Source organism: Oncorhynchus mykiss, chromosome 7 (genome assembly GCF_013265735.2).
Source record: "Oncorhynchus mykiss isolate Arlee chromosome 7, USDA_OmykA_1.1, whole genome shotgun sequence".
Classification (NCBI taxonomy): Eukaryota; Metazoa; Chordata; class Actinopteri; order Salmoniformes; family Salmonidae; genus Oncorhynchus; species Oncorhynchus mykiss.
This window is the reverse complement of record NC_048571.1, coordinates 29,267,948-29,283,075: the sequence shown is the minus strand read 5'-3', so window position 1 is coordinate 29,283,075 and position 15,128 is coordinate 29,267,948. Positions and strand designations below refer to the sequence as shown.

Below are 15,128 nucleotides of genomic sequence, written 5' to 3'. Positions count from 1 at the left end.
AAACCGAAACAGTTCTGTCTGGTGCAGAAAGACACAAAACAGAAACCAACTACCCACAAAACCCATGTGGGAAAAAGCTACCTAAGTATGGTTCTCAATCAGAGACAACGATAGACAGCTGCCTCTGATTGAGAACCACACCCGCTAAACAACAAAGAAATACAAAACATAGAAAATGAATATAGGATGCCCACCCTTGTCACACCCTGGCCTAACCAGAATGGAGAATAAAAGCCTCTCAATGGCCAGGGCATGACAGCTACTTATTTAGTTTTAGTTTGACTTAAATTAAACTGCCTTAAATGTGCTTTAGTAAACATTTTTTTATTCGCACTAATCAATCAACACATTCCAGTCTTTGTATGTCTCAATATAATCGTTTTATTTAATTAAATCCATTTAAAATAATCTTTGCCTGAAAATAAAATATGATCGTTTCCCTTCCAGTCAGCAGACGGCGATGTGCGTCTTTCAGGCAACGCTGTCAGCGTGACGTATAATCTAGTGGACGGTTCTTCAGAAACAGCTCGTCAACCTCCTCGGTAGCTTGCTAGCCAACATAGCCGAAAGATTCAAGCTATTTTTACGCTTTCGGTCTATATTAGCTACTGTGTTTTAGACACACTTCTGTCGTTTCAACTTGTTAACCTATTTAATTTAATATTACGTTATTTTGTATTAGTCAGCTATAGTATCTGGCTGGTTAAGTTACCACTAGCCTAGTCGCTAATGATAGCTAGCTAGCTAACATCCCCGACCATGAGCTTCCTAAACTACTCCCCTCCTGTTAAAGAAGAGGGGTTCTGCTGGACGGAGAAAGAAGCTCTGGGGCTGAACATTGTCGTGAAAGAGGATGTCACAGTAAAACAAGAAGTAGAGGGTGAGGCTGTTACAGTGAAAGTAGAAGAGAAAGACGTTTCAGTGAAAGAAGAGGAAGACGCGTTCAGAGTTAAAGAGGAGGAGGATGTTACAGTAAAAGAAGAGGGGGATGTAGTTTTTGGAGTGAAGAAGGAAGGGGAGATTACTGTTACATTGAACGATGAAGAGGAGGAGATAGGAGATCTGATTAACACCAGTAAGTACCGGCTACAATTTGTTTTTAACTTTGGATATTCGGAGTTGGCTCGTCAATAGCTCAACGGAGGGCCCTAGGATGATGGCTGATATGTCTAGAATCAGACGACGTAGAGAGCAAGCTACCCTTTGTTTTCTCCGTTCCGTTTCCAAAAAGTGACTTAACATATATTTGAGAAGGGTCTATCTGCTGACCGCAGACTGGGGGGCACGGCATGTAGTGATTGTTATGTAGTGATTTACTACACACCTTGCCCCCCAGTAGTGCCATGCGAGAGTTGGGTTGGCTACACCAAAGATTATGGATATACTGACAAGATGTCTCTCCGCCCTAACAAGGGGAGTCGTTGTCCACAAAGCGGCACTGCGGGTTGTCTAGCTCCCGACTATCCTTTCTTTGGATTGGTGGATACATCTTATTATTGTAATGTATTGTTTATATTCTATGAGGTTTGTTGACGTCAACCGCCTGTTTTCAATGGAAAGAGATGCTAAGCTACTAGCATGAATATGCATAGCGATCTGATAACAACTCCTATAGTGTATTTATCAAAGTTGTCGGTATGTCACTTGTCCACATAACTTAATCATTACGAAACTTCTGTTGGATCAAGTAAACCTCACGTAGCAAATAAGCCATTCACTTTGTTGTTGACCAATTTCGACACTTTCCACATTGGGTTGATAATTGTTTCCACTTGGATACAACCTACTGTAGCCTACTGGCATGACCTAGAGAGATACAACCTACTGTAACCTACTGGCATTTCCTACAGAGATACAACCACTGGTATGCAAGCATTTCTAAACTTTTTTTCTCACTTTTATGAGGTATTGTCTGAAGATTGATCATTTAAAATAAATGTAATCCGTTTTAGAATAGAATATAACGTAACAAAATGTGTAAAAAGGGAAGGGGTCTGAATGCATGTATGTTGTATGTTCTAGGGGCGTCCCAGATTTTATTTTATTTTTTATTTTCTTTCTACCAATTGCTTGGTTGAAATTTTATGATGTGCATTTTTTCATATAGACACACCACATGTGTTTAATAAAATCAACTGTATGTGCAGAACTTGAACTGATGCTTCAAGCTTTTGATTAAATAATTAAGACACACAAATGACTTGAGGAAGCCAGAGATCAATATAACCAGAATAAAATGACCAATTCCCGACCTGCTGCTGGCCTTCGTACATTCTGACGTTAAGCTTGTGAAGTTTCCGGTAAAATTGACCAACTTTTTCCATTTGGAGTGCCAATTTATGACCATTTCTACCGATCTGTGTGCCAGTTATGAACGAGGTACAACACCTGTTTGGCCCCGCCCCTTCCAGGGTCGGTGAAGAGTGGTGTTAAATTTAAGGAATAAATCCGAGTCTCACGCTCATCACCTGTGGAAGGCGGGGCTTCCAGCGAGGCATGGATTTAATAGTATGTTGTACCAAGATTCCCTCCTTCCGGGAACAGTATTTATTGTCATAACATGTGGATTTAATAGTATGTTGCACCTCATTTCCCTCCTTCAGGGAACAGTAGTTATTGTCATGTGGATTTAATAGTATGTTGTACCTAGTTTCCCTCCTTCATGGAACAGTAGTTATAGTCATAACGTTAAGCTTGTCATATGGTGAACTTAAATAGTGGATCTTGCTGTCGGACAGTTTGTTGTATTCAGATCTCTCTACGTAACATTTTGTGGCTCTTTATATTATGCTGGGAAAACAGTTGATGGGCACATAAATCCTAAATCAATTCAGAGTTTGCTAAATCCAATGTTTCTACCTGAGAGTCACCTTAACTTTATTGACAACACCCACATGGATACTGTCATTAATGTGGTTCTTCAATAATTACACATAATACTGTAGCTGTTTAGTTAGTCACATGTTCAACTATCATCAGCTGATCCAGGAAATCATTTTCTGAATGACAATCACATGACAATCATCACGACATGCAACAACAACCAAAGTGCTTCTTCATTCATTACTCTGGTAAAGACAGTTATGCCGTGCTCCATGTTGGATCCAACATCCCTAACAAATTGATGTGTATAATGTGTTATTGTCTGTCTGTTGTTGTTAGGTGGGTCCTACAGTAGGCCTATGTTGTTAGGTGAAGTATGTTGTATGGGTCCTACTATAGGTCTATGGTATTTGTATAACTAGTGGTTTCCTCATTAGCATGGAGGCGTTTCTGCAACCAAATTGTGTGTGCATCGCCCTCATACTCCAATTTTAGCTAACACAGAAAGGGACCTATATTGGAGACCAAAAGTAATCTGGCTTTCAACAACTTTAAATTATGTCTAGCCTACAATCATCGATGTTACTACTAATATGTGAACAAGACTAAATATGACTATTGTTGCTCACTTGACTGTCTAAAGTCAATTGTCAAATAATTTGAACATACATTACAGACGTCAATTGTTGTACAACTTTAGGGCTACGCTGTTGGCATCACCCTTTTCAATGGATTTCTGCTGTTGTGGCCCTTAACCATCTGTCTGACTTGTTGTTCACACAGGAGAGAGAGGGTCCTCTGGGGAGCCTCAACAACATCATGATGCTGATGAGGCAGAGAAGAGTGTCTCCACATCAGAACTCCTCAAGAAACACCATAGGAGACCCACAGGGAAGAAATCTCATTGCTGCTCTGACTGTGGGAAACGTTGCAAATCTTCATCAGAACTTAAAATACACCAGCGAGTACACACTGGAGAGAAATCTCACCACTGTTTTGATTGTGGGAAGAGTTACTTAAGATTAAAATCACTAAAAGTACACATGAGAATTCACACTGGAGAGAAACTTTACAGCTGTGATCAATGTGGGAAGAGTTTTACTATGTCTAGTCATCTGATGATACACCAGAGAACACACACAGGAGAGAAACCGTACAGCTGTACTCAATGTGGGAAGAGTTTTACTCAGTCAAGCAACCTGTTATCACACCAGAGAAAACACACAGGAGATAAACCTTATAGCTGTGATCAATGTGGGAGGAGTTTTACTACATCTAGTCATAGGATTGTACACCAGAGAACACACACAGGAAAGAAACCGTACAGCTGTACTCTATGTGGGAAGAGTTTTACTCAGTCAAGCAACCTGTTATCACACCAGAGAAAACACACAGGAGAGAAATCGTATAGCTGTAATCAATGTGGGATGAGTTTTATTCAGTCATGCACCCTGTTATCACACCAGAGAACACACACAGGAGATAAACCTTATAGCTGTGATCAATGTGGGAAGAGTTTTACTACATCTCGTCATCGGATCGTACACCAGAGAAAACACACAGGAGATAAATCTTATAGCTGTAATCAATGTGGGAAGAGTTTTACTCGGTCAAGCAACCTGGTATCACACCAGAGAACACACACAGGAGAGAAACCTTATAGCTGTGATCAATGTCGGAAGAGTTTTACTTCATCTAGCAGTCTTATTGTACACCAGAGAACACACACAGGAGAGAAACCTTATAGCTGTGATCAATGTGAGAAGAGTTTTGTTACATCTAGCCGTCTTATTGTACACCAGAGAACACACACAGGAGAGAAACCTCATAGCTGTAATCAATGTGACAAGAGATACTCTGATAAAAGATCTCTGATCAAACATCAGAAAATACATACATGAAGGGGTTGTTTCATGAAATCAATGAAATGTCATAATGTAGAAAGTTTTAACATTGTAGAAGGAGTATTTTAATGATGTCACAATGTAGAAGCCTAAATGTTTGTCCCCTGTTCTATTGATTTCAGCCAGATATGGATATTAGCATCAGGGAGAAAATCCAGGCTCTTAATTGAAAGAGTACTATTTATGTTATTTAACAAAAAGTGACTAACAAATAAAGAGCTGTGTTGCACTTATAACATTGGTGACCCACTTTAATCAAAATGTAGCTAGATGTTTTCTACAAATGGTCCTCTAACCAGGGATGTACACATTACTCCCAGATTCCGTGTGGTTTTTAGCTCAAAAACCACACGGAATCTGGGAGTAATGTGTACATCCCTGGTTAGAGGACCATTTGTAGAAAACGTTAGTTTTAACAGGACGTGCTACCTCCTCTCACGCAATTGATTTCTACATGATATCTATGAGTTATGACAAATAAGTGTTGCGTTCCTTTGTTTAGCGACCCCTTAATTTAAATGTATCACTCCAAAATGTAGCTGACTGTCTTCTGCAGGTTGTCCTCTAATCAGTGAGGTAAAAGATATCTCCCATTTCCATGTTTTGTTTTTAGTTGTGTTAGTTTCAACATCACATACAACCTGATTTCCCCCCTAATCGATATCAGTGATGTATTGCTACTTGTCAAAACAACAGCGTTTCTGGTGCTTGTGCAGTTTATAAGGTGCTTGTTTAAAAAAATACAAGTAATATGATTGTTGCAGATGTTTGTATTAAGTGAATTATTGCCAAAACATTAATGTACATTTGGTTTTGATATTTCATATTTACAATTCAGGTAACATTTAGTAATCATAATTATTTATGCAACCAGCTGACCATTTTGGGTACAATTATATTGACATTTTTGCCCGGCTTTTAGAATATCAGGGTTCATTCTCAGATGTGCCAATACAAAGGTACTAGAGCATGACTTTGGGGACTGGGCCCCGATCCAACAACATGCCTATGGAGTGAACCCTGAAAAGAGAGAGAAGCTCCGCAGTGAGGTGGGAAGTTACTATGGATATTGCAGGAGTTTCCTCTTCAAATCAGATATGTTCGTTTTAAGGAAAACTTGCTGATTTTCTCAAGGGTGGGCACTCAAAATGTTTGTGTTTTGCGTTTAGCCAGTGCTTTGCCATGGATCACAATTTATTATGACTGCAGGTTTTTCCGTATTGAGATGAGTTTTGTTTGGGCTCGTTCCAAGGGGACGAGAGTTCTAGAAGCTAGTGAGTTTTAGGAAGATGTGAATTCTAGTAGCTAGTGGGGGAAAACATTTTTAAAAATGTGTTTTTAATTGTTGACAGCCAGTAGACACAATGTTTATATTAGTGAAGGTGAAGCATTGTAATTGATTATAATTTCAAAATTAGTTTTAGGATTCTAGAAAGAGAGAACTAATACGATTGTATATTATTATTTAGAAATACTTGTTTTTTCTTGTTTTTAATTGTTACCAGGAGGTGAAGCATTTTAGTTAATTTTAATATGAAATGGAAGTTATTTTCTGTTGGTGGTGAGAACTTGTCCAACAAAAATATAGGATATATTTGTTGTCTTAAGGGGGATGTGTTTCAGGCTTTGGTTTTTGCAGGCCTTTACTTATGACTTAAACAGATTCATTTTCTACCCATCTTATTCATTGATGCTGTGGGATAAATCAGGTGTTTCTTGGTGGGCTTAAAAAAATCTACTGTGAAACAAAAGTGTACAATCTACACACATGTTTATTGACTTTTATAAAGACCACAGTAACATGACAGATTTTGTATTTTCCAAAGCCTGTCTGGATGTGAACTACTTTATGCCAGGGTTTAGCTTTAAATTGATTGATTATCCCATATTCATAACCCTTATGAATAAACTTGACAGTCGTTTCCAAAAGCGTGAACAATTCCGGAGCTGGCCGCGTCTATCCTTAAGACATACCCAGGACCCACATGCCCGGCTGATGATCTACCCCCGGAGTGAAAACTAACTGAGCTTTGATTAAGCGTGCAAGAATGTCATGGCGATGGTGAATTGGATACGGATAATGGTCAGGGCTAACCAGGAAGATTATGCTATTCTACGTTTTTGTACTAACGGCCTTACCCTAACTCCAAACACCAGGCAGCAGTCCCAGGACAGGTAAAACGATAATCGGGGAATCGTTCCTTCCTCATGGAACTTTTTTGAAGGGGAGTGGAATATTCAAGGTGATGTTTGTATATAGATATATATTATTTAAGAATGATAGGTCTTAATTCTAGGCATTTGCATGTATGTTTTTTTTTTAATGAATGCTATTTATACAATGAACCTTTGTTTTTATTCATACTGTTTGTAAACAATAGCTTCTGCCCTCTTAGGGTCTACTTGACCCGCTTATTGATTAGAAAGTATGATTAGAAACCAAGGCCAACTATATTCAATCTGTGATTAGAAACGATAATTAGAAGCTATGACAAAACTATGATAATAAACTATGATAACCAGTTCCAGTGCGTAGTTTCATTCCATGTGTAAGTGCCATTATACATTTTTTTTTACCTCTTCCATCAGTTCGTATTGGTCATATTGATTACAAAGATCCCCAGTGGCCTAAGACACTGGCCTCCTAAGCCATGGATTGTGAGGTTTAGTCTTTGCTGAAGTGGCTGAAAGCAGAGTTGTGCAGCGGATGCGTGCTGGGCCCATAACCCAGAGGTTGATGGATCGAAAACATTTTCTGCTAACCAGCTTTTTATAGCATTCAAGTGCAAACAAATATTTTTTTTAAATGCGTAGTTTCATTCCATGTGTAAGTGCCATTATACATTTTTTTTTACCTCTTCCATCAGTTCGTATTGGTCATATTGATTACAAAGATCCCCAGTGGCCTAAGACACTGGCCTCCTAAGCCATGGATTGTGAGGTTTAGTCTTTGCTGAAGTGGCTGAAAGCAGAGTTGTGCAGCGGATGCGTGCTGGGCCCATAACCAGTTCGTACTGGTTGTGAAAGGTAGACATTGCCCCAGTGGCCTAATGGATAAGGCACTGGCCTCCTAAGCCAGGAATTGTGGGTTCAAGTCCCATCTGGGGTGGTCGGAAACTTTGTGGCCCAGCAGAAGCGTGCTAGGTCCATTACCCAGTGGTCGATGGATCGAAAACATTTTCTGCTAACCATAGCATTTAAGTGCCAAATTTTTTTTTTTTTTAAATGCGTAGTTTCATTCCATGTGTAAGTGCCATTATACATTTTTGTTTACCTCTTCCATCAGTTCGTATTGGTCATATCGATTAGACACTGGCCTCCTAAGCCATGGATTGTGAGGTTTAGTCTTTGCTGAAGTGGCTGAAAGCAGAGTTGTGCAGCGGATGCGTGCTGGGCCCATAACCCAGAGGTTGATGGATCGAAAACATTTTCTGCTAACCAGCTTTTTATAGCATTGAAGTGCAAACAAATATTTTTTTTAAATGCGTAGTTTCATTCCATGTGTAAGTGCCATTATACATTTTTTTTTTACCTCTTCCATCAGTTCGTATTGGTCATATTGATTACAAAGATCCCCAGTGGCCTAAGACACTGGCCTCCTAAGCCATGGATTGTGAGGTTTAGTCTTTGCTGAAGTGGCTGAAAGCAGAGTTGTGCAGCGGATGCGTGCTGGGCCCATAACCCAGAGGTTGATGGATCAAAAACATTTTCTGCTAACCAGCTTTTTATAGCATTTAAGTGCGAACAAATATTTTTTTTAAATGCGTAGTTTCATTCCATGTGTAAGTGCCATTATACATTTTTTTTTACCTCTTCCATCAGTTCGTATTGGTCATATTGATTACAAAGATCCCCAGTGGCCTAAGACACTGGCCTCCTAAGCCATGGATTGTGAGGTTTAGTCTTTGCTGAAGTGGCTGAAAGCAGAGTTGTGCAGCGGATGCGTGCTGGGCCCATAACCCAGAGGTTGATGGATCGAAAACATTTTCTGCTAACCAGCTTTTTATAGCATTCAAGTGCAAACAAATATTTTTTTTAAATGCGTAGTTTCATTCCATGTGTAAGTGCCATTATACATTTTTTTTTACCTCTTCCATCAGTTCGTATTGGTCATATTGATTACAAAGATCCCCAGTGGCCTAAGACACTGGCCTCCTAAGCCATGGATTGTGAGGTTTAGTCTTTGCTGAAGTGGCTGAAAGCAGAGTTGTGCAGCGGATGCGTGCTGGGCCCATAACCCAGAGGTTGATGGATCAAAAACATTTTCTGCTAACCAGCTTTTTATAGCATTTAAGTGCCAAATTTTTTTTTTTTTAAATGCGTAGTTTCATTCCATGTGTAAGTGCCATTATACATTTTTGTTTACCTCTTCCATCAGTTCGTATTGGTCATATCGATTAGACACTGGCCTCCTAAGCCATGGATTGTGAGGTTTAGTCTTTGCTGAAGTGGCTGAAAGCAGAGTTGTGCAGCGGATGCGTGCTGGGCCCATAACCCAGAGGTTGATGGATCGAAAACATTTTCTGCTAACCAGCTTTTTATAGCATTGAAGTGCAAACAAATATTTTTTTTAAATGCGTAGTTTCATTCCATGTGTAAGTGCCATTATACATTTTTTTTTTACCTCTTCCATCAGTTCGTATTGGTCATATTGATTACAAAGATCCCCAGTGGCCTAAGACACTGGCCTCCTAAGCCATGGATTGTGAGGTTTAGTCTTTGCTGAAGTGGCTGAAAGCAGAGTTGTGCAGCGGATGCGTGCTGGGCCCATAACCCAGAGGTTGATGGATCAAAAACATTTTCTGCTAACCAGCTTTTTATAGCATTTAAGTGCGAACAAATATTTTTTTTAAATGCGTAGTTTCATTCCATGTGTAAGTGCCATTATACATTTTTTTTTACCTCTTCCATCAGTTCGTATTGGTCATATTGATTACAAAGATCCCCAGTGGCCTAAGACACTGGTCTCCTAAGCCATGGATTGTGAGGTTTAGTCTTTGCTGAAGTGGCTGAAAGCAGAGTTGTGCAGCGGATGCGTGCTGGGCCCATAACCCAGAGGTTGATGGATCGAAAACATTTTCTGCTAACCAGCTTTTTATAGCATTCAAGTGCAAACAAATATTTTTTTTAAATGCGTAGTTTCATTCCATGTGTAAGTGCCATTATACATTTTTTTTTACCTCTTCCATCAGTTCGTATTGGTCATATTGATTACAAAGATCCCCAGTGGCCTAAGACACTGGCCTCCTAAGCCATGGATTGTGAGGTTTAGTCTTTGCTGAAGTGGCTGAAAGCAGAGTTGTGCAGCGGATGCGTGCTGGGCCCATAACCCAGAGGTTGATGGATCAAAAACATTTTCTGCTAACCAGCTTTTTATAGCATTTAAGTGCGAACAAATATTTTTTTTAAATGCGTAGTTTCATTCCATGTGTAAGTGCCATTATACATTTTTTTTTACCTCTTCCATCAGTTCGTATTGGTCATATTGATTACAAAGATCCCCAGTGGCCTAAGACACTGGCCTCCTAAGCCATGGATTGTGAGGTTTAGTCTTTGCTGAAGTGGCTGAAAGCAGAGTTGTGCAGCGGATGCGTGCTGGGCCCATAACCCAGAGGTTGATGGATCGAAAACATTTTCTGCTAACCAGCTTTTTATAGCATTCAAGTGCAAACAAATATTTTTTTTAAATGCGTAGTTTCATTCCATGTGTAAGTGCCATTATACATTTTTTTTTACCTCTTCCATCAGTTCGTATTGGTCATATTGATTACAAAGATCCCCAGTGGCCTAAGACACTGGCCTCCTAAGCCATGGATTGTGAGGTTTAGTCTTTGCTGAAGTGGCTGAAAGCAGAGTTGTGCAGCGGATGCGTGCTGGGCCCATAACCAGTTCGTACTGGTTGTGAAAGGTAGACATTGCCCCAGTGGCCTAATGGATAAGGCACTGGCCTCCTAAGCCAGGAATTGTGGGTTCAAGTCCCATCTGGGGTGGTCGGAAACTTTGTGGCCCAGCAGAAGCGTGCTAGGTCCATTACCCAGTGGTCGATGGATCGAAAACATTTTCTGCTAACCATAGCATTTAAGTGCCAAATTTTTTTTTTTTTTTAAATGCGTAGTTTCATTCCATGTGTAAGTGCCATTATACATTTTTGTTTACCTCTTCCATCAGTTCGTATTGGTCATATCGATTAGACACTGGCCTCCTAAGCCATGGATTGTGAGGTTTAGTCTTTGCTGAAGTGGCTGAAAGCAGAGTTGTGCAGCGGATGCGTGCTGGGCCCATAACCCAGAGGTTGATGGATCGAAAACATTTTCTGCTAACCAGCTTTTTATAGCATTGAAGTGCAAACAAATATTTTTTTTAAATGCGTAGTTTCATTCCATGTGTAAGTGCCATTATACATTTTTTTTTTACCTCTTCCATCAGTTCGTATTGGTCATATTGATTACAAAGATCCCCAGTGGCCTAAGACACTGGCCTCCTAAGCCATGGATTGTGAGGTTTAGTCTTTGCTGAAGTGGCTGAAAGCAGAGTTGTGCAGCGGATGCGTGCTGGGCCCATAACCCAGAGGTTGATGGATCAAAAACATTTTCTGCTAACCAGCTTTTTATAGCATTTAAGTGCGATAAATATTTTTTTTAAATGCGTAGTTTCATTCCATGTGTAAGTGCCATTATACATTTTTTTTTACCTCTTCCATCAGTTCGTATTGGTCATATTGATTACAAAGATCCCCAGTGGCCTAAGACACTGGCCTCCTAAGCCATGGATTGTGAGGTTTAGTCTTTGCTGAAGTGGCTGAAAGCAGAGTTGTGCAGCGGATGCGTGCTGGGCCCATAACCCAGAGGTTGATGGATCAAAAACATTTTCTGCTAACCAGCTTTTTATAGCATTTAAGTGCGAACAAATATTTTTTTTAAATGCGTAGTTTCATTCCATGTGTAAGTGCCATTATACATTTTTTTTTACCTCTTCCATCAGTTCGTATTGGTCATATTGATTACAAAGATCCCCAGTGGCCTAAGACACTGGCCTCCTAAGCCATGGATTGTGAGGTTTAGTCTTTGCTGAAGTGGCTGAAAGCAGAGTTGTGCAGCGGATGCGTGCTGGGCCCATAACCCAGAGGTTGATGGATCGAAAACATTTTCTGCTAACCAGCTTTTTATAGCATTCAAGTGCAAACAAATATTTTTTTTAAATGCGTAGTTTCATTCCATGTGTAAGTGCCATTATACATTTTTTTTTACCTCTTCCATCAGTTCGTATTGGTCATATTGATTACAAAGATCCCCAGTGGCCTAAGACACTGGCCTCCTAAGCCATGGATTGTGAGGTTTAGTCTTTGCTGAAGTGGCTGAAAGCAGAGTTGTGCAGCGGATGCGTGCTGGGCCCATAACCAGTTCGTACTGGTTGTGAAAGGTAGACATTGCCCCAGTGGCCTAATGGATAAGGCACTGGCCTCCTAAGCCAGGAATTGTGGGTTCAAGTCCCATCTGGGGTGGTCGGAAACTTTGTGGCCCAGCAGAAGCGTGCTAGGTCCATTACCCAGTGGTCGATGGATCGAAAACATTTTCTGCTAACCATAGCATTTAAGTGCCAAATTTTTTTTTTTTTTAAATGCGTAGTTTCATTCCATGTGTAAGTGCCATTATACATTTTTGTTTACCTCTTCCATCAGTTCGTATTGGTCATATCGATTAGACACTGGCCTCCTAAGCCATGGATTGTGAGGTTTAGTCTTTGCTGAAGTGGCTGAAAGCAGAGTTGTGCAGCGGATGCGTGCTGGGCCCATAACCCAGAGGTTGATGGATCGAAAACATTTTCTGCTAACCAGCTTTTTATAGCATTGAAGTGCAAACAAATATTTTTTTTAAATGCGTAGTTTCATTCCATGTGTAAGTGCCATTATACATTTTTTTTTTACCTCTTCCATCAGTTCGTATTGGTCATATTGATTACAAAGATCCCCAGTGGCCTAAGACACTGGCCTCCTAAGCCATGGATTGTGAGGTTTAGTCTTTGCTGAAGTGGCTGAAAGCAGAGTTGTGCAGCGGATGCGTGCTGGGCCCATAACCCAGAGGTTGATGGATCAAAAACATTTTCTGCTAACCAGCTTTTTATAGCATTTAAGTGCGAACAAATATTTTTTTTAAATGCGTAGTTTCATTCCATGTGTAAGTGCCATTATACATTTTTTTTTACCTCTTCCATCAGTTCGTATTGGTCATATTGATTACAAAGATCCCCAGTGGCCTAAGACACTGGCCTCCTAAGCCATGGATTGTGAGGTTTAGTCTTTGCTGAAGTGGCTGAAAGCAGAGTTGTGCAGCGGATGCGTGCTGGGCCCATAACCCAGAGGTTGATGGATCGAAAACATTTTCTGCTAACCAGCTTTTTATAGCATTCAAGTGCAAACAAATATTTTTTTTAAATGCGTAGTTTCATTCCATGTGTAAGTGCCATTATACATTTTTTTTTACCTCTTCCATCAGTTCGTATTGGTCATATTGATTACAAAGATCCCCAGTGGCCTAAGACACTGGCCTCCTAAGCCATGGATTGTGAGGTTTAGTCTTTGCTGAAGTGGCTGAAAGCAGAGTTGTGCAGCGGATGCGTGCTGGGCCCATAACCCAGAGGTTGATGGATCAAAAACATTTTCTGCTAACCAGCTTTTTATAGCATTTAAGTGCGAACAAATATTTTTTTTAAATGCGTAGTTTCATTCCATGTGTAAGTGCCATTATACATTTTTTTTTACCTCTTCCATCAGTTCGTATTGGTCATATTGATTACAAAGATCCCCAGTGGCCTAAGACACTGGCCTCCTAAGCCATGGATTGTGAGGTTTAGTCTTTGCTGAAGTGGCTGAAAGCAGAGTTGTGCAGCGGATGCGTGCTGGGCCCATAACCCAGAGGTTGATGGATCGAAAACATTTTCTGCTAACCAGCTTTTTATAGCATTCAAGTGCAAACAAATATTTTTTTTAAATGCGTAGTTTCATTCCATGTGTAAGTGCCATTATACATTTTTTTTTTACCTCTTCCATCAGTTCGTATTGGTCATATTGATTACAAAGATCCCCAGTGGCCTAAGACACTGGCCTCCTAAGCCATGGATTGTGAGGTTTAGTCTTTGCTGAAGTGGCTGAAAGCAGAGTTGTGCAGCGGATGCGTGCTGGGCCCATAACCCAGAGGTTGATGGATCAAAAACATTTTCTGCTAACCAGCTTTTTATAGCATTTAAGTGCGAACAAATATTTTTTTTAAATGCGTAGTTTCATTCCATGTGTAAGTGCCATTATACATTTTTTTTTACCTCTTCCATCAGTTCGTATTGGTCATATTGATTACAAAGATCCCCAGTGGCCTAAGACACTGGCCTCCTAAGCCATGGATTGTGAGGTTTAGTCTTTGCTGAAGTGGCTGAAAGCAGAGTTGTGCAGCGGATGCGTGCTGGGCCCATAACCCAGAGGTTGATGGATCGAAAACATTTTCTGCTAACCAGCTTTTTATAGCATTCAAGTGCAAACAAATATTTTTTTTAAATGCGTAGTTTCATTCCATGTGTAAGTGCCATTATACATTTTTTTTTACCTCTTCCATCAGTTCGTATTGGTCATATTGATTACAAAGATCCCCAGTGGCCTAAGACACTGGCCTCCTAAGCCATGGATTGTGAGGTTTAGTCTTTGCTGAAGTGGCTGAAAGCAGAGTTGTGCAGCGGATGCGTGCTGGGCCCATAACCCAGAGGTTGATGGATCAAAAACATTTTCTGCTAACCAGCTTTTTATAGCATTTAAGTGCCAAATTTTTTTTTTTTTTAAATGCGTAGTTTCATTCCATGTGTAAGTGCCATTATACATTTTTGTTTACCTCTTCCATCAGTTCGTATTGGTCATATCGATTAGACACTGGCCTCCTAAGCCATGGATTGTGAGGTTTAGTCTTTGCTGAAGTGGCTGAAAGCAGAGTTGTGCAGCGGATGCGTGCTGGGCCCATAACCCAGAGGTTGATGGATCGAAAACATTTTCTGCTAACCAGCTTTTTATAGCATTGAAGTGCAAACAAATATTTTTTTTAAATGCGTAGTTTCATTCCATGTGTAAGTGCCATTATACATTTTTTTTTTACCTCTTCCATCAGTTCGTATTGGTCATATTGATTACAAAGATCCCCAGTGGCCTAAGACACTGGCCTCCTAAGCCATGGATTGTGAGGTTTAGTCTTTGCTGAAGTGGCTGAAAGCAGAGTTGTGCAGCGGATGCGTGCTGGGCCCATAACCCAGAGGTTGATGGATCAAAAACATTTTCTGCTAACCAGCTTTTTATAGCATTTAAGTGCGAACAAATATTTTTTTTAAATGCGTAGTTTCATTCCATGTGTAAGTGCCATTATACATTTT

At 40.2% G+C, this 15,128-nt stretch overlaps 1 protein-coding gene and 3 non-coding genes across 4 annotated transcripts; all 4 read left to right on the top strand.

Moving 5' to 3' along the window:
• The first annotated feature begins 214 nt into the window (after positions 1–214).
• On the top strand, positions 215–4,963 carry LOC110527632 (zinc finger protein 501). The gene is made up of 2 exons (XM_021609036.2): positions 215–1,075; positions 3,607–4,963. The coding sequence occupies exons 1-2, from the start codon at positions 760–762 to the stop codon at positions 4,722–4,724; spliced, it is 1,434 nt and encodes a 477-aa protein (XP_021464711.2). The 5' UTR covers positions 215–759; the 3' UTR covers positions 4,725–4,963.
• A 2,800-nt stretch (positions 4,964–7,763) lies between these two features.
• Positions 7,764–7,836, top strand: trnar-ccu. The gene has a single exon. It is a non-coding gene; the product is annotated as a tRNA-Arg (tRNA).
• A 2,808-nt stretch (positions 7,837–10,644) lies between these two features.
• trnar-ccu lies at positions 10,645–10,717 on the top strand. The gene has a single exon. It is a non-coding gene; the product is annotated as a tRNA-Arg (tRNA).
• A 1,438-nt stretch (positions 10,718–12,155) lies between these two features.
• trnar-ccu lies at positions 12,156–12,228 on the top strand. The gene has a single exon. It is a non-coding gene; the product is annotated as a tRNA-Arg (tRNA).
• The last annotated feature ends 2,900 nt before the right edge of the window (positions 12,229–15,128 follow it).

Excerpts from the sequence above, each read along its gene's own strand:
- LOC110527632 (XM_021609036.2), top strand. The coding sequence starts at position 760 with ATGAGCTTCCTAAACTACTCCCCTCCTGTTAAAGAAGAGGGGTTCTGC. Across the intron at positions 1,076-3,606 it reads AGGAGATCTGATTAACACCA|GAGAGAGAGGGTCCTCTGGG; the intron begins GTAAGTACCGGC and ends TTGTTCACACAG.